This window comes from Cynara cardunculus, unplaced genomic scaffold (genome assembly GCF_001531365.2).
Source record: "Cynara cardunculus var. scolymus isolate 2C unplaced genomic scaffold, CcrdV1 Un_Scaffold_2757, whole genome shotgun sequence".
In the NCBI taxonomy this organism is placed as follows: domain Eukaryota; kingdom Viridiplantae; phylum Streptophyta; class Magnoliopsida; order Asterales; family Asteraceae; genus Cynara; species Cynara cardunculus.
The window spans coordinates 26490-47678 of NW_020201212.1; the positions used below are offsets into that span (position 1 = coordinate 26490).

At 33.4% G+C, this 21189-nt stretch overlaps 1 protein-coding gene across 1 annotated transcript; it reads left to right on the plus strand.

The window, feature by feature from the left end:
* The first annotated feature begins 16608 nt into the window (after window positions 1-16608).
* Window positions 16609-18774, plus strand: LOC112503256 (putative receptor protein kinase ZmPK1). The gene has a single exon (XM_025107319.1). The coding sequence runs from the start codon at window positions 16624-16626 to the stop codon at window positions 18772-18774; it is 2151 nt and encodes a 716-aa protein (XP_024963087.1). The 5' UTR covers window positions 16609-16623.
* The last annotated feature ends 2415 nt before the right edge of the window (window positions 18775-21189 follow it).

The following is a 21189-nucleotide window of genomic DNA, read 5'->3' on the forward strand; positions in this document are numbered from 1 at the left end:
ATGACCCGTAAAGTAGCACGTAGCAACATCGCGTGTTGTGCGACAAGTATAAATATTCTTTTAGTTTACTTCTATTTATTTACCTTGCATTTTTCGCAATATGCATAAAAGAAATCAATCAATATATATGTATAATAAATATATCAATCAATATTAATATATCATCAATATATATATATAAGGTAGGGCTCACGTGAGATCAACATGTTTCGTGATTATTGTGAGACTACATTTTTATACATGAAATCCGAGCCTTCACAGCAAAAAATATTGTTAAGATTATCTTCACAGCAAAAACACTGTGAAGGTTAACCTTCACAGTGTTTTGCTGTGAAGTTTCAAGTGTAAAAAGTAACCTATTTTTCTGAGATACGTGAGACCACAAAATAACACTTAAAACTTAAGAGCAAAATACTGTGAAGTTAAAAAAACTACAAACCTTCACATCAAAACACCTATAATAAACCAACTTTTCATTTTTTTCTAATTGTAATTCATTATTGAATTTATACTTACAACAATCATTTTATAAACCGAAGATGAAATATAAAATGTAATTCAAAATCCATAGTTTTCTTCGTCATCTTGATCCTTGCATAGTTTTCTTCGTCATCTCGATCCTTGCCTCTCTCCGTCCTCTTCCAATGGGTAAGTTGAATAACCGTTGGTATAATTTTAAATATTTATTGAGCAACAAATCCAAATTAAGATTTCGGTTGAATGAAGAACAAATCTTTGATGGATTCAAGGGGTGAATTGGCTTAACTAATGCTAACGATGGAGAAACCTAGGTGTCCGTGACTRTGAGGGATGCATGACTCGRAATAAGACAGTCAAAAAGTTYATTAAGAGTTATGTAGAAAAGCATAGAGATTTGGCAGATGTTTTTTATTCCAAAAACACATATCATATTTTCATCAAATCTTGAATCCATACATAAGTACCAATCATCTTAAATGCAATCAACTTTATACAGTAGTCTTAAGCAACGTACAAATTAATTGTTTGTGTTAAACTCCTAGGAAGATGTTCAAGCAGATTCTTTCTTTCCATATGTAAACAAAGTATTCAACTCTCTCTATTTCGTCCATCAACTCTGAATTGATGATTTATTGAAAGGTAAACAGAAGCAAAAGAAGACACAAATTGCAGCGAAAAATTCAATAAGGTTCCAATTTTATTCAATAAAGCACTAAGCATCGAAAAATCGCCAATCTTGTTGAACGTTTGATTGCTAATTTGCAGCAATTAGTTTGTATGTCTCCCTTACAAAATAACAACACTTGGTTTAGAAGCATAAAGGTGAAAGGTGGGAGGGGGAAGATTTTTCTATGAAAAGAAGATTTTACTCACAAATAAATCAAAATAGCGGTCATTCGTTGTCATGTACGTGTAAATTTGATGGGAATACCGTTGTTAAACTGCCATTATGAGATCGTTAAATCAAAATCTGGGTTTTGCCATAAATCAGTTATGCTAAATTGCCAATACATGTTTGTAACACATTGGGAACTCAATGATAGGTGATCTCCACTGGAAATCGTATATGTTTATATCTATCAAACTGGTCAAGTGATGCTAAAGATGACAAGTAAAGTTCTCTGTGATCCAAAACAGAAGAAACGTAAGTGGATTTAGTCGTGTCAACAAGTCAGGTTTAGATCGTACCCCCTAACGACCTGAATATTGCAAATGTGATTTTTGGAGGTTTCTGAAAACCTTCCGATATGGCCATGGAGGCACTTGTTTGATGGTGGTGAGCAACAATGATTGTTTACTACTGGCGTGAGCAACTTTCCTTTGCCGGTTGTTTGAAACTGGTGTCAGTAGCTTGTGTTGCCGTGTTGTTGCCGTTGATAAAAAAGAAAAGGGTTGTCATCTAGTCAAGATATGCGGCTTGTGTGAAACACCGGATAATTTCTCACACGGGTATGTGGATGATATAGGGATAGTTTCGTAACTTTTACAAATAAGCGTCAAACAAGTTCATAAGTGAACCCATGTGATTCACATATGAACTTACGAGTTCATATGTGAATCAATTAATTAGTTCATATATAAATAAGTTAATTTGTTCATATGTGAATCATTGAATTAGAGTGAATCATTGAATTAGAGTGAATCACAGGTTCATATGTGAATTAATTAAAATTGTTCATATGTAAATTATACGGGTTCACATATGAACAGGTTGATATATGAACTAGTTTGCTGCCTATTGTAAAAGTTATGAAATTACTCCCTCTATTTTTTACATAGCCGTAAATTTTGACCAGTCATATCCGATATTGACCGTATGAAGGACGAGGATCACTTATTTACTTCTCAAATACTTAACCACTTCTCAAACTAACCTATGGCTTCTGTGAGAATGTCTATCACAGACTTATTAAAGTTGAGGGCATAGTCGAGAAATCGAATAGGCCAATTATCACAACTCCAAAAATCGACACTATATTGGTTTATTTACAAGTTTCTATCTTTAACAATCAATATAATTAAAAATATGTTTTTTTTGTAACTTTTAGATAAGTCTATTTATTTATCTTTTGGATAGAGCAAAGTATGGAAAGCAAAGATCTGACTTGGGTAAGCATAAATTTGACGTTGGTTGGGTAATATCTCGATCAGATTCGTGATTTGGTAAACACATTGACTACTGACCGAGTCAGATTTGCTGACTGAGTCAGCCTGGTCAACAATTAGCAAAAAGCCCCTTACACTTATTTAACGTCTTATAAAACTGATTTTACTATAAGTCATTTTTGGACCATCTCTGACCTCGATGACAACATTTTTGACGGTAAACATCAAAATTTGCATCAACTCCTCTCTAGTGAAACAAACATTTTTACCCATAATTGTTATAAATAGTATATAACAAATTTAATGGAATCTTATCCATGTACTAAAATGGTATTCGCACAATGCAACGAGATACATCTCGATTTTAATGTTTCGTCTTATTATTTTTTGTCTTAGTCGATGTTAAAATATAGTATTACGTGGTTTTGAGAAAGCGATAACGTTTATATTTTTGAATAAAAATAAATATGAAGATATCATACAAAAAAGAAAAAAAATATTGATATTAGTACAAACTAACTATTTAAAATTTCTCCTTTTTTGTATATTTCTTTAATTCATTTTTTTATTTTTGGTTTAATAATATCTGAGATTTAAAATATTCAAGTTGCTTTGACTACAGAACCATGCCTGTCTGTTGGAGCGAATTGGATGATCGGGCCGAGGGCTGCCCCCGATCGCTTCGGGGGTCACTGTGATGTGAAATTTTTTTATAAAGATAATAATTAAGTATTTTGTTAGAACTCAATGATTATCATAATTATATTTTAGATTTTTTATATTTAAAATAAGATGTTTATCTGCAGTTAGTTACACGAATTCAAACCTGAAGCTTTAATAAGTTATACTTACGCTCAATTTACTTGTAATCTTGAAATTTTAAGTAATACACATCAATAAAAAGTACTTCATGCATAAAAAATGGTTTTTAAAAGTTTTTGTCAAATTCTTTATAATATAGTATAGATATACGTGTATATATAGGTTAAAATGCCTAAAATTTTATGAATGGAATAAACAATTTTAATTATTAGTTTAAATTTTTTTATTTCGTCTATTTTTTTTACTAATTAAGATAACTACGAAAAAACTCAACTCATCCCAACTAGAAACAGAAAAAAAATTGTGAAGACATCTATTCCTCAAAGGGCCAATGAGAAGGAATTATAGCTTCAAAACCATTTATTTTAATAATCCCCGTCCTTCTAAAAAAATCTAAGATTGTTCTTGATCATCGTCATCTAGAAAATGCTATAACTGTGGAGAACCTAAATGTTCTCGAATAGATTATATAACACCCTAAATTTATAAGATACTAGATGATTTTAAACTTTCAAAATCCTTTAAATAAAAACCATTTTAACAACCAAAATATTTAAAGTTTAAAAAGGAAGGAAGACAAGATACGTATCAAAGTTCTAATCAGGACAATCAAATTYCCAAATGGAATTMRGACAACTTGGGTGTTACTAAAACCACCAAATCTACCATCTTCAAAACTGGATGACGCCTCTAAAGCCATCCTACCAGAACCTCTACAAGCTTCAATCGCCGCTCAGATCCCACTAAGACCTAATATACATGTTAATAAGAAAAAATATTAGACTTAAAGCCTAGTGAGTTAAAGCAATTTTATCATATAAAGCTTAAAAAGGTTAAAACAAACATTTTATTTTAAACAATGATCTCTCCTTTAAAACACAAGTGATAAAAAGGAATATTATAACAAAGATCGATATATCCAATTCAAATCACCGTTTTAGATAAATAACCAATATCTAGACTCACCCCAAACACGCGCAAAGAACAAACTCCAAAACACCAATTATATAGATAAAACTATATATTCAAAACACCAACAACATGGGTAACGAAGTACCCGAAAAACAACACCTTTTAGTGACGGGTGGCCAAGGGTGCGGGCGTGAGTGTGAGATTCGCAGGCTGGCGTGAGGAGGCTCACTTTGCACGACATATTGGAGCATAAGGAGCCTCGCCTCGAGCTACCGACTTTCTTTTTATTTCAAATTGTGGAGAGAACTAGATAATTATTGATTAATTAAAAGTTGTATTTATCCGTAATTGTCTTCGATTTTTAGCAGATTAACTTCAGGTTTTTATCTAATTAAATTTTTYGAAATTTAAACTTTAGAAAGCAAWTTTAATTTAGAGATRAATTCAATTGGAGAATTRGTCTCCCAACTAACCCATCATCCTCGATTCTTGGGGGAAAGTTCAGGGTTTTAGGGGTTTAATTCCGGTATAAATACTGGGTTAAACTCTCTCCAAAAACACACCGAAATTGTGCTTTCTCTTTCTCTCTATCGCTACCTTCTCTCTTTTTCGATTCCTATTGTGTTTACTATCTCTACTTTGCTAAAATTTCATTATCATTGTTGTTGACGATTAAAAATAACAACTGCATCAAATACTGACTTGAGAATTTATGTAATATATTAGATTATAACAAAACAAATATTTTTATAATATAATATATCATTAGAAAGTTGTCGTCCAGACAACTAAAATGACACCAAAATAAAAAGTTCATGCAGTTTTCAGTTTTTATTTTATACCTTTTGTATATTATATTATGTTTTGTTATTATTATTATTTAATAAATTATATAAATTAATCAAAATATAGAAGCTGTATAAAAGTTAATATTTTGAGGACATTAAAATGAAAGTTTAAATAGCTTAAAATATAATGAATAAAATTTAAATCTGACTGCTATTTTGCTCATGTCGGCAAGCATCTGGGCCAAAAGTTGTTGGGCTTGCAACCTATTTAAGTCCGACTTTCTTCCTTCTTTTTCTTCATTTCTTCTTCACCAACTCACTTCTCTCTCTCATTTTTTGTCTAAGATGTATTTTTTTATAAGTGTTTAACTCTGAAAAGAGAGTCCACGGATCTGAATATAGAAGAGTTAGAGAAATCTGCTATGTACAAGTCTGGATAGTGGATCTAGAGTTCTAAACTGAGAAACAAACACTAAGAAACATAGTCTTCAGAGTTCGGCTGTAGTGAGATTACAATTCGGAAAATAACTTGAGATACACTTATCCAGAGTTCAGTACTTATACATCTTTCTCTGAGATCATCTATCTTTTGAAGATTGAAGACTCTATAATACTAGAAAACGTGTCAATTTGTAATCAGACTGTTTTGTAACACCATGTATCTTTATTCCTTCTATTCTAATATAAATAGAGTTAGTTGAGTTTGTTAGAGTATCTTTGCATGTACTTTGCACTTGTACTTTCTTGTAATACTTTCTTTCTAGATTCTCTTTCATTGATCTATTTCTACATTGTTCTTATTTATTATTGAATCTTTGTTACTATAATTAGTAAGATCAGTATACGGGAAACTACAATTTCACTGCCATTTTTGGGCAAAATTTCGTCTTGAATAATCCCACAAACTTCTCCCAAGATAAAGCATTTGATTTTCAGCATGGTTATTGCATATAACACTATATTCCTCCTCAAATTTACTAGTATCGAATATTCCTTCCATCTTTCTAACCCAACGCATAGCTAACACCAGGTCTCGCTCACCCTTATACTTAGGTGGCTTGCATGATAGAAACATCTTGTATTTACATCCCTTAGATCCCACATTATAACCACCTACTATGAGAGGGGTCGTTTTAGAATGACTTTCCTATTCTTTAGAAGGTGGATTGTTTTCCTCAGGCCCTTCGCTCATCTCTTCCTCATCCGGGCTTGTCATTTCAAAAGACTGACAATTACCCAGTAACGTTTGTAAAGTAGCATGAAGTTTCCTAATCTCAGCTACCAAATCTTCCTTAGCACAAATACTTGCTCTTAGGCTCAACCTTTACCTCTAGTTAGGACCACTAATGGAACTCCTTTGATTCTAACCAGCTAGATAGGTTCGAGGCTCAGGCATCATACTATGCCCCTATCCATAGCTCCTACCTCGTTCTTAAGCTTTAGTTTCATGAGCACCAACCAGCACCATAGTCTCACGGAGTCCACGACCCCATCCTCCACCATACCCACGAGTGTTAGGAGTACCCTCGGGTACTATTGGTTACATGATAGTCCTCTCTACCCTATCATAACTACCACTGATGACACCTCATTCTACTTCTCCTTGAATTCATCCCACACTCCACTTGAGTTTAATTCTGGATGCTTTCAAGACACCTAAATCCTTAAACAATGGCTTTGATACCACTTTTAACAACCATAAACTTGAAATAGACATAATAAAACCATTGTCAAACCGGCAAGGAGAAATCTTGATCCAAGGTCTACAATCCTAGTTTCATCTTAAGAGTTGCAGCAGAAAGTTAAAAGTAATAATGTTGAGATTATTATAGAACCAAATTCAAAACATGTTCAAGGCATCTATCTAACTAAGAGATATCACTGACATTTCATGCTTCAAGCTCACTCCTTCCAATTTCCCTTACTGAAGTTCTCAATATATTATTTCCCTGAAAATGTTTTCAAAAAGTTTTATAAAAATGAGGGTTAAATCAAAGGTCTAGTGAATTTCCTCTAACACAAGAGTTTACGCTGAATAAACATTATAAAATATATAAGTAACAATCACACATTTAAATCATAAAATACGCTTATGGTCACACAAACCTATGACCAACTATTGGGCTCACACCTTCCCTTAATATGAGCAACATAAAATGAATTCATGTGCTTCATTAGGGTACACACCTCCCATTTAGTAAAACATCCACACACTTACATAGGGAAATCGTACTTTATAACCATCCATCTTTTAATATAAAGTACACAACATGGATAAAAGTTGTTAAACATATTCCAAATGAAAATAAGTCGACATCAGTCCAAAATAGTAAGCACACATGCATAAAAACATAAAAACAACTTCAATTACTTGTATGCATACGTTCATACTATCCAAATGAATAGTTACCAAGGTGTTCCTCAATGTTTCACTTTTCGGGGTTTTCCCCTAAACCTCCCTCTATATATATACACATAATACATGCAAACAACATTGTTTTCATCCCAAGTACAATTGCAACCACCCTCATATTCTTCATCCCAAGTGTAGTCCCCCCTACCGTCATCATCTTCATCCCATGTAAAGTTCTTATTCCTCCTGATCACATGTAACACAAAATACACATATACTAACTCTCATGACACAAGAAACACATATAAACAAATACACACACATAAAAGCGAGACTCTGTGTGTGTGTTTGCTTTGATGAAAACTTACAATTGGTGTATGTTTGTGTTAATAAATGTGTGTATGTGTGTCTGTTTGTGTGTTTGAGAGAAATCAATATGATGTTTTTTTTGTGTACGGTGTCTGGAGGAAGGGGATTGACAATGTCTAGGAGAGGACATTTGTGGTGGTGGTCCGTGATAGAGATGTGGAGAGGGGAGGGGAGGTGGCAAGTTGGAGCTTCAATCTCGGCTTAAGCTTCGATCAGGGTTTTAACTTCAATGGAGTTGTAGGTTGGTTAGATTAGAGTTTCGAACCAATGTGATGTTTGGTACGAGTTTGAGCTTTGATGGAGTTACACATCCTGTTTTGACCAACTCAACCACTACGGAGTAGACCTTCAAGTGATGGTGGTGTTCACTGGACTAGGTTTTCGGAGTTGGTCATAGTACCAGAGTTAGACAGAGTGTGAGAGAGAGAGAGAGAGAGAGAGAGAGAGCGTGTGTGTGTGCGCATGCGTATGTTTGTGTGTGTTAAGCAACGAAGAGGGGGTGAATGTTTGTTTGGCCTACAAAAGTAAATTACAGGTGGTTCCCAAGTGAAAGGAAAAGAGTGTCACCGAAGTGAAAGGTTTGGCCGGCGAGAGGGTTTGGGTTCCTTGAGAGAATTCATCCCTACAACTGTNGGTTCCCAAGTGAAAGGAAAAGAGTGTCACCGAAGTGAAAGGTTTGGCCGGCGAGAGGGTTTGGGTTCCTTGAGAGAATTCATCCCTACAACTGTTTATATACATACAAACATATATACATACAGACATATATACATACATATATATATATATATAGGTGGATGTTCAATCGAGAACCCCTGTGATTTACGAGAACGCGAGAACAACCTAATAACCTCAAACTTTTTTAATTAATAAATTAACTTTTATTATATATAAATAATTTAATAAGGGTAGTAATGTAATTAAGTAATTTTTATAATTTTTATTTTATTTTAATTAACCATAATTATCCTATCACGTTTTCACGTTTTACTCTTGTTAGTTTTCTTTTTCTCCATGTCGTTCATGCTTCTTCTCCATATCATATCCATATCACATGATTATCATACCCATATCACATGATTATCACACCCATATCACATGATTACACCAAAAATTTWACTTATCAACCAAAACGATAACCCAAGTGATGTATAATGGTGATTATCACACACATATCACATGATTACACCAAAATTTTAACTTATCAACCAAAACGTTAACCCAAGTGATGTATAACGGTGATTATCACACCCATATCACATGATTACACTAAAAATTTAACTTATCAACCAAAACGTTAACCCAAGTGATGTATAACGGTGATTATCACACCCATATCACATGATTATCACACCCATATCACATGATTACACCAAAAATTTATCACATGATTATCGTGTAATCGTGTTAAAATATTTGATGATATCATTTCCATTATTACCCTTTTAATTTTAATATTTTTTGAATCTTTTTAAATTTCAATTTTAATTTTAAAAATCTTTTAATTTTTTTTTTCACAATATGAGGTTATTGGGTTGTTCTCGCGTTCTCTTAAATCACATGGGTTCTCGCTTGAACCCTTCCCTATATATATATATATATATATATATATATATATATATTTGTGTGTGTGTGTGATAGTTATAGAATTGGTCCCTATACTTTGATGACATTACAAAGTAAGAACAATTGAAACAATACAAAAAAAATTAAAACTACAAAAATGCCCTCCATCTGACGATCAGTTTTTAACAAAGTTAGTGATCAACGACCATTTTCAAAGCAAAACGCAAACCATAAGGATAATTTCCAAACTTAACAAACTTTTAGATTCTACTTTCAGACTTACTCAAAAAATAATGTTAAAATAAAAAAAAATGCAAAATCAAGGAGATGCCCTTAATGTTAACTGACATTATGGATGATCATTAGAGAGTGGGACTAAATCATTAAGAATGTACGTACAATGAGTCTGTTATTACAGAATAAATGAAATTTTGAAACCAATTTTATAAAAAACACCAAACTGTAGAAACTAAATCCATAATTAACTCTTAACAAATTTAAATTGACCCTTACAGTTATCATAATATCTAAGTATCCACGTATAACTATGATTTGTAACTTACAAACATCATATAGTGCGTATAGTTTTATAGACATATTAGTAAAATTTGTTTCGGAAAAATATTTAGCAAAAAAGGTTTGTAATAAATATGCGTTCAATTATCAAAATCGTGAGCATTAGCATGTAGGTTCCAGATCACTACAACAAAAAGGGATTTATAGGACGCTTTTTTGGGACACTTTTCAAGACTCGTCCTATAAAAGGACTAATACGACATTTGTGTGTCCTATTTGATTTAATTTAATAGAACTCTTACTTTTGATGTCTTATTAAATTCTCTTAGCGTCCTATCATGTAAGTATAATACAACACTTTTCAATGTCACATTATTTTAGAGTCTAATAGGACACTTCTTAAGTGTCATATTATTTCAAAAGGCTAATAGGACATTTTATAATGTCATATAATTTCAAAAGGCTAATAGGACATTTTAAAGTGTCATATTATTTTAGATATTAATAAGACATTTTAAAGTGTTATGTTATTTTTAAAAGTTGATAGAACATATTTAATTGTTGTATTAGTGTTTAAAAGTTAATAGGACATTTAAAAGTGTCCTATTAGAATTTACATTAATATGAATAGCACTTTATATATAGAACAATTTTTAAGAAGGCCCAAATATTAAAAAACCTATTAATATCTAAGCCTAAGCCCTATTATCTATCAGCCCATTTATTTGAACCCAAAGCACCTTTCCTACTTTACCATTTGATCGACTCCCCTTCACTTGATCGACTCCCTGGACCTGTTTAGGAAGCTACGATCGGTACTCCGCTATACCTACTTACGAAGCTACGATCGGTAATCATGAAGGAAGTCCTCAGTGGTTACTTGATCGACTCCTCCCTCTCCCTTACTGTTTGCGATCGGCTCTACCCTGAGAATCTCAAAGCATCCGACGGCGATCCTTCTTCTTACAGGTAACATTTTCATTGACTACAATTGATTTAAGTTTAATCTCTTAGTCGTAGCAACTTCGATACGAATTCTGATTTCTTTCTACCACCATGCTTTCGTGTAATTGTGTGGTCGTAACAACTATTGACTCAACCCCAATTTCCATATCTAATTGGTTCTGTATTTATCACCATAAACCCTAGAGGTGATGATTTCTCTTCACTAGAGGTTTTTCTCAATTGGCATCTTACATGTTCTTTGATCTTCTCGCATCTTACGAATTCATCTTCTTTCTTTTCCTTTTTTTATCTAGAATTTTGTAAAATCTGCTGGGATGGAACTGTCAGTCTCTAACTTACTTGCGATATATACACTGCTTTCCAATTCACTTAGTGGCGATGAAGCCTTGCGGAAACCTGCTGAATCAACGCTTGCTCAGTCCGAAAACTTGCCAGGGTTTTCTTCTTGTCTAATGGTACGATTTTAGATGGCGTTCTTTTTATTCTAGGGTTTGAGATATCATGGAGTGTGTACACTGCGTGAGTTTAATCAGCATTCTTACATGTTTTACTGATTATTTCATTGCACTATAAAATTGACGAAGGCCCAAACGTGGTCTGCATTCTGACATCCTTTATGGTGCAGGAAGTGATAACTTCAAAGGACTTGGTATCTCAACGGATGTTCGTTTAATGGAATCATTGTATTTCAAGAACAGTATCAATCGGTACCGGAGGAACAAGCGTGACTCGCTGTAAGTCATCTGATTTTAGCTAAATGGTCTTGTTCTTCATATTAATAATGTGAGAATCTTGTGGACATGGAAGATTATTATATCAAATTTATCGCTAACCCTCGCCCAATATAAGTTGTAATAGCATAACTTATGATTTTTTGGGTGGTGGGTGATGGGATCAGGGGGTGGGTGGATGATGGTGTAGTATATACTATTTTAACTTTGTTATCTTATCATTGTAAGGGCATGTAGGATGTTTGTGTTTAGTCTTATCCTTTCAGGGTTCTATGTTGGACATATTGGTCTCAATGTATATATATTTGTGCTTTTATCAATAACACAGTCATATTTGATTGGTCTAACCAGAGTCTCACGTGTGTGTATCTTCCAATTCCTCTCTCAATGGTTTCCTGTTAATTCCCCATTTGTATTCCCATTCAAACCATCTAACAGCTCCCTTCTAACATAGCTCAAAAGCCCTTCAAACAATAAAAACTCCACCGTCTTAATAAAAGTCTATGCACTCTACTTCTTGACAGTAACTGGGGCTGGTGCTTACTTGTCTCAGTTGTAATAGAAGTCTAGAACGATGAACCTGGTACTTTGATCGAAAAGAGCTGATGTTTTGCTGTTGTCCAGCATTGATACTTGGTTATTTTTGCTCACTGCTATATTGAACCATGCACATACCCACACTATACATGAGTTTCAGTGTCGTTCATAGGCACATAAGCGCGCACACACACACACACACACACCTATTCTATGGCTAGTTTCACTTAAATTTAATATTATGTTATAACTGTTGCTCACCGTCATTGCTAACGCACTGGGCCTCTAAAAATATTGGAACGGCCCTGATTATGTTGTGCCCTGAATACCTTAAATGTAAATGACAATAAGACCCCATGAATTTCATTATCTTTTACCATTTGGAAACGCTATACAGTATTAATATACCTAAAGGATGCATATTGTAAGACCATAACAAGCTTCTCATCCTAGTAGGTTGACTTCTAGTGCAACTATTAAGCTAGACATTGGAACTTCTTTAAATTCTTTTAATATTTATTGTGCGACAACATACGTAATCTACAGGTAAAAGCTTCTGGCAATAATTTTTCTAAAAATACAATTGACTTCCAAATTTCCAATTCCAACAAAGCTTGGTAAATGTTTACACAACTACTTTTTGTTTTTCATTCTTATATTGTTGTTGCTACAATATGTGTGCATGCTTTTATTTTATCTTGTAATTCCTAACTATAACTAACTGAATTTTGTATTCGTTTGTAATGGTATCTTAGATGTAATATATTTTTTGCATTGATTATTGATTACTATGTAATTCAATAGTTACTATTTGAACATATGCATTAGATTACCAAGTGTTACTTGAATTATTAGTTCATTTCTTTGTTTCTGTTACCTTGGTTTTACTATGTTTTTATTTGTTCCAACCTAAAAAAGATTTCTAGCTTCATCCCTGCCACTAGTATCACTATAAATACCATGTTTCAAATATATCGGCCATGCCTCACTTAGGCAATTATAGATTTTGCAGTACTATATAACAAAGACTAATGCTGTAGAAACTGATAGATGCAAAGAATATACAAAAAAGCAGTTACAATTACCAATAGAATGACAGTAAGCCCCTATTCGATGACTGTTGCATATGATCAAGAAAATGATAGATTTTGATTTTATAAATCTTGTTAATTGGTAGAATGTTGGAAATACACTAAGGAGGCACTATAAAACCTGTCTTCTGGAATACGAATTGGCACATGATGACGTAGATGGGGAGTGTTGCTTATTGTGTCACAGGTAACTATAATTCCTTTCCTTTGCTTTGCTAGTGTAAATATGGTTGGTTGGTTAGTTGTTGAGTGTGCGTTTTATGTTAAAAACAAACAGTAGCGCAACGGGGGATTTGGTAAACTATAGGATATCTGGGTAATGGGCGCATTTCAGTTGTGACAAAAGATAGGGTCTTGGTGCCTTTAAGGTATGGATGCAAACTCTTCCTTTCCGTTTCATTCCATTCCTAGGGTAATCCTTAGCTAGTTAAACACTTCTGTAGTTGATCATTGGACGTTCTTTTTCATTATGATTCATTTCCCTTTGATCCAACTTGGGGAATATGGAGTTGATGGGGTCAAGTTTAATCATTTATCTTACAAGATTATTATGGAACTTAATAATATCTTATAATCTTGTTCTTCAATCACGTTTTTGTAGGTTGGGGATGTTGTTCATCATAAATGAGGGAAAGTTTGGTTAGAGCATATGGATTGTTTATTACAATTGAAGACGCTATTGGAGCAACAATCGCATAGCATTGTCCTTTCACTTTGGTATGTTAATCTTTTAACACTTCTGAGTTTTAGCAAGTGTAGAAATTTTTTATTACACAACTTTAAGCTCATATATCTGTCTTTTAATTGTAGATTGTGCATGACGAAGATTGATATCTCTCGTTTGTAAGACACACTATATAAGATTTTTTGTATTTGTGTAATTCTTGTTCAGTACTTAGTTTTGTCATGATATAACTTTGTGGTGGATACATAGCTTGATAGTTGGTACTCATGTAAGTACTTGTACAACTTTGAATTTTGTTCTATCAAATCAATTCGTAGAACTTTCATATATGCTTCTAAATGTAATATTACAGAAGGATTTTATAATTGGATGATGTTTCTCACATTATAGTCATTTAGGACGCTTTTAGTGTTAAGTATTATAACATATTAGGACACTTTTTTAGTGTTACTTAGTTTATTTTATAGGACCCTAAAATTTGTTTCATAATTATATAACTTATTAAGACACATATTTTGGTACTATATAATTGTTTTAGCGACATTGAATTTCGTCCTATAAAAGCATTTTTTGGGACGCCCATATTTGTTTTTAAATGTAAACATTTTGAGACAACATAAAGTGTCATATATTATAGTCTATTAGGACACTTTTTAGTGTTACTTAAACCATTTTATAGGACTATAGAATTTGTATCATAATCCTAGAGTTTTTTAGGACACTCAAATTTATCCCATTAACCTAATACAACACCTTTAGATGAGACACACATATTTTTTGTCCTATAAACTTAAAAGTCCTATTAACTACCTTATTAGGACACTAATGAGGGTCCTATAAACCCCTTTTTGTTGTAGTGGATCTAAGTGGTAGTTTCAGGGCCTCAGATGGTAATTTTTTTTGAAGTATATAATATTTATATATGGTAAATTCAGCAAATAAACTCACACACCCTCTTCACTTATAGTGATGTTTAAACCCCTAACATCCTAGAAGGCCAAGGGCTATGATACCGCTAGGCTAGAGGCCGGATGGTAAATATTTCTCAGAACATGGAGTGGATCCACAATTAATCCTATAGATCCTTAGGATTGGGATATTCTTTTAGATCGGAGTTTTTGAATTAAAAAATGAGCAATAACGCACTCATGTTTAATATTGGACTTTAAAATTGTTAAACCACGCACTTATCAAAACGATTACATATATCCTCAATTATTGCAGAAAAAAACTTTAACATGCATGTTTATAAAATTAGAATATTTATTAAAAAAAAATTTAAAATTAAAGGATATTTATAAATATTTTACATGTAAACATTTCAAGAAAAAAATATAATAAAATTAAGTTTATAGAACGTCAAAAATATATAAATTTTCTAATAGACTGTTATATGAGACTTAATTTATATAACCAAAAATAAAGTGTCCAATATAAAACCTTCATAATAAATTTGCAGAATGGTTTTTTGCGTCGTTACAAGATTTTGAAAACATTTTTATAAGAAATTAACTTTTTATATGACACTCTTTAATAGTAACATAAAGAACACCATGTCCTATAAAAATATGAGTTTATGGCAAACTTTCTCAAAAGTGTCCTTTTTGACTTAATGATATTCTAGTTTTTTGATTTCCTAGAAGATTAGGGGTTCCAACCTCACCAAAGATGAGAAGTGTATGTGAGTTTATTTGTTGCATTTACTGTATATAAAAATTATATACTTTAAAAAAAATAGAAATACGTTTGTAATTGTTGCAATATGAGATTTTGACATGTGAAATTATTCTTTGAATTTTGAATGTAATTAAGTTGGTTCTAAATTTCTAAGGTTGATAGCAACATATGTGGACTAAGATCTACTTGTAAAGTATGAAATGGATCAAAATGATGCTAATTTTCATGTGTTTCTTGTTTTTGTAGCATCATCAATCAGAATTCAAAACTCTTTATTTAATTAATTCATAATTTAATTGCAGTGACAACCAATCAACACATCAAGTCTTCGTCAACGAACACACTTTCTTTGCTTTATTAATTTTTTTTATGATGGATTGGAGACTCATATTTAAAACTATAACATGGTGTATGATTGGTTTAAGTTTGACCTTTAAAGATTAAAAGTGTTTATGTTCAAATCTAATGAGAAATAAATATCACTTTGTGGCCACGGAAATCCAAATACAGTGAAGATTAATCGACTCGTATAGCGGGTTGGATATATATCCACGTTAATAAAAAAAAAGTCAGATTTTAATACATTATATTGTTGACATGTATTTATATACTTAATTTATTTATATAAATAACTTATTAAATGATATAATATGCAATAAAAAGTTGCAATTATTTGGCAAAGCTAAAAAGSAGATCAATATAAGTCATGAGTTATATGTATCCATGCCTTTTATATAAATTGGCAGCACATTTCCTCGTTTCATATCCCAAAATCATGGCTGCACCACTTCCAGTTTTTCTTGTTACCGTAATAATACTATCCCATACACCATCATCATTATCTTCTTCCCCAGATGGCCATGGCTTAACTCGAGGCTCATCTCTATCTGTTGAAAATAAAGATGACATTTTAGTTTCGTCCAACGGACTTTTTACAGCGGGTTTTCATCAAGTTGGAGAGAATGCTTATGGCTTTGCAGTGTGGTTCTCGGAGCAAGCCACATCWKGGAAYCGCACCATCGTTTGGATGGCTAACCGAGATGCACCAGTTAACGGAAAGCACTCAAAGTTGTCTTTACAGAAAGATGGCAATTTGGTTCTGATGGATGCCGGTCGACAGGTTATTTGGTCGACCAATACAAAGTCGACCTCTTCTTTGATTATATTGCAACTCCATAGCTCAGGTAACCTTGTGCTTGATGATGGAAGAGGACAATCAACTCTTTGGCAAAGCTTTGATTATCCAACAGATACCCTTCTTCCAAATCAACCCCTCATTAAAAGCACACAACTTGTTTCTTCGAGAAGTTCTACTAATTACTCTTCAGGTTTCTATAAGCTCTTTTTCGACAACGATAGCATTCTTCGTCTCCTTTATGATGGTCCAGAAACAACTACTATTTACTGGCCTGATCCCGGGTTAAGAACTTGGGAAGCTGGGAGATTCCAGTATCTGTATGATCGAAGAGCAAGCCTAGATTCTGATGGTGAATTCAATTCATCAGATGGTTTCAGTTTCAGATCTGCTGATTTTGGGAAGGGGCCACAAAGAATAATGAAGATTGATACAGACGGTAATGTAAGAGTGTATAGTCTCATTGTGCATGAAAGAAGAAAGAAATGGGAAGTTCAATGGCAAGCCCTTTCTCAATCTTGCAAGATTCATGGTACATGTGGACCAAACAGTGTTTGTATTTATTCCCAAGATTCAGGTAGGAAATGTAGTTGCGTACATGGGTACAGGATGGTGAAATCTGAAGATTGGAGTTACGGGTGTGAACCTGAATTCCAGCCATGCACTCAAGATGACTGTGATTTCATTGAACTTCATCAAGCTGAATTCTATGGGTATGATATTAGGTTCCTTCTAAGCCTCACTGTTGACTCTTGCAAGAAGGATTGTTTGCAGGATAACTCTTGTAGGGGGTTCCAGTTTGGATGGACAGCAGACGAGCGGTCCAATTATTGCTACATGAAGACTTCTTTGTATAACGGGTATCAGATCGGTGCTGACGCTACAATGTACATCAAACTACCAAAGAAGCTAGTATCATCCTATTATGAAAAAACCACGGATCAATCAAACTTCAGTTGTCCACGCCCTACGTTGACACCTATCATAAGGTCTTACGAGAAAAAGCATTATATTGAACCACTTGGATTCATGCTAACCTTTGGATACACGATTGGGCTTATTGAGATCATTTGCATAGTGGTTTTCTGGTATTGTAGCAGTAAACGACCGTATACAAATGACCAAAGTTATTTTCCTGCTGCAACAGGGTTTCGAAAGTTCACATACAACGAGCTGAAGAAGGCATCAGGCAATTTCAGCGAAGAGATAGGGAGAGGTGGTGCTTGCATTGTGTATAAAGGTAAGTTATCATATAACAAGATTGCAGCAATCAAGATGCTCAAGAACACTAGTCAGCAAGGGGAAGCTGAATTTCAAGCTGAGATAAACACAATAGGAAGGGTGAATCACATGAACTTAATAGAGACATGGGGTTATTGTGTTGAAGGAAAGYATAGGCTTGTGGTTTAYGAGTACATGGAGAATGGATCGTTGGCTRAAAACTTAGGGAWGGGTAAACTTGATTGGGCGACAAGRCTTGATATTGCAATGGGTACTGCCAAAGGACTTGCTTATTTACAYGAAGAGTGTTTGGAGTGGGTTTTACATTGTGATGTGAAACCCCATAACATATTGTTGGATGCTAATTACAATCCTAAGGTGGCTGATTTTGGATTGTCGAAACTCTTTGATAGAGGTGGTTTCAACCGGTCGAACTTCTCTATGATACGAGGAACTCGAGGTTACATGGCTCCAGAATGGGTGTTCAATCTTCCAGTTACCTCAAAAGTTGATGTTTATAGTTACGGGATGGTGGTATTGGAGATGATAACAGGAAGGAATCCAGTAGGCAAGTGTCATACAGGCAATAGAAATGATGAGATTGAACTTGCTCTAATTGACCGGGTAAGAGATAAGCTTCAAGAAATCAATGGAAGTCAAATGAAATATTGGCTTGAGGAGATCGTAGACCCTTCAATAAGTGGCAAATACGATAGAACCACCATGGAAAATCTGGTTCGAATTGCATTGCAATGCGTCGAGGAAGATAGCAACGCAAGGCCCTCAATGAGCCAGGTGGTTAATATGCTTTACCATGTGTAACTACAGAAATATCAGTACTTTAGACTAAAGATGTAGTAGTCATACTCTTCGTTAGACCTTATTTTGGTTGTGTTACTTTGCAATAGTTCCGTGGTATACACAGTGATGAGTTCACGGCATAATCTCTTATACCCCTCTTTATTTGTTGACTACTATCGTTTCCTCAACACCTCCTCCTCACTAATCATAATGTCACATAAGTCACAGTTAAAAAACTGTAGGTGTAGTCCTTTTGCCACAATTTTTTCATATAAACCATAGTTTATTCTCCCATGACCTTTGATACCCTTATAGTCACATTCAAATTGTGTTATTACATCTCATAAAAATAGTTGCCATATCATAAGACCGTGGCCATAAGGTTATAAAAAATATTGATAGTTAAGCGTTCTTCTTATAACCTTATAGTAGCCATAAACTATTTATAGGTACGTAAAGTCATGTTAACTGTGTCCAGTTTATGATATATAGTTATGTTTACTTTTTACAACCGTGGCTATTGATTATCTTTTGGTTATATAAAATAACTAAAAACCGTGGTCATAAGCAACTTATTGGCACACGATTTGTTTTTAATGCATTCATTGATTACCTTCTAGCCACGTATATTTATTTTAATCGTGACAATAGACTACTTATAGTCACATAAATGTTTTCTATTAACTGTGGCTATTTTTGGTTACGTTGAATTGTTAAAGCCGCGACTATTGGCAACCTCTTTTTGTTACACAAAGTAACTAAAAACCTGACCCTAAAATACTTATAGACACAAAATTTACATTAACCGTGGCCATTTCATGACCCATGTTTACGCTAAATTGTTAAAACCTTGGCTATTGGTAACCATTTTGTTATATGAAATAACTAAAACCGTGATTATGGACTACTTATAGCCACACAAATTTTATATTAACCCTTGACATTTCATAACATATTATGACGTTGAATTGTTAAAACGTAAATATTGGTTGACTTTTGGTCACACGAAATAGCTAAAAACTTTGGCTATAGACTACTTAGAGTCACAATTTAAATTGAATATTCTATGACCATTGTAGCACTTGCTATACGGAACCTCCAAGAATAAGCTTGAGAACCCCTCCATGTATACCGACCCCAACAAATTTCTTAGAATGATCAAAGGATTGGAATAAAGAAACTTGTTTCTAAATCCCAATTCGAAACACTCCACAAAAAGATGATCAATCTACTTGAATGTTTCTTAAAACATGTATTCTACTCAAGAACAAATTATAAAAACAATAGCTTTAAGATTTTTTTATCATTCAAAATAATCAATGAATAGAAAAGAAGGTTAAGTTAAGGCTTCCTTTTATAGCCTTAACAAAAGAAACTTAGAAAAATAGGAAACTATCTAATGAAATCAAACCCTTTAAACTAGGAAACTATCTAGCTTATCAATGGGAATGACCTTTTGATGAAAATTTTGTATGTCTTACAACTTCATGCAAAAGCCTATATAAATGAGTCACAAGTATCTAAGTTATGCACCAAAAGAACATGCCCATCACAAAAGTGAACTATGAGATGCTTCATTGAGTTCTTCATGAGTGACTTGGACTTGAATAAAGTTGTATTGAACTTGGTCTTCATTTGCTCCAAACTTTTAACGTCCTTATAAACCTTCACTAATTGAATTAAGCCTTGTAGATGATTAATTAATGCTTGTTGTAGATTCTTGGATAGAGATCTTGTTATCGGTCCTGGAGGCATGGTAATTGAATTGCAGAGTACCTGATCCTTAACTTCATCTTCATCTTGTGTAGACCGTTGCATAACAATCCCCCACTCCACAAAAGGATTCGTCCTCGAATCATATGCATCACCTACATCAAAAGGATTTAAATCAACCACATTAAAAGAAGCTCCAACATTACGCAAATCTACTTTATATGAATCGTCATTAATCCTTTCAAGAATTTGAAAAGGATCGTCTCCTCATGGGTTTAACTTAGATTTCCTTTGAAATGGAATTCTTTCTTTAAGAGTGTGTAGCCATGCCTAATCTCAAGTATGGAAAGTAATTTGCTTCCTCTCTTTGTTCACATAGTATTTTCCTTTTCAATCCTCTCCACCTACTCTCCACCTACTTATGTAACTTTTATACCAAATATGCTTGGTGAACTAGTATCAAGACTCACAAAATAGTTAGATGGTAATGGCAAATCAATATGAGTAAGTGGAGTAATTCCAAAAACTATTGCAAATGGAGAGCAATGAGTAGTATTATGAATAGTATATATATATATATATATATATATATATATATATAATGGCAAATCAATATGAGTAAGTGGAGTAATTCCAAAAACTATTACAAATGGAGAGCAATGAGTAGTATATATATATATATATATATATATATATATATATATATATATATATATATATATA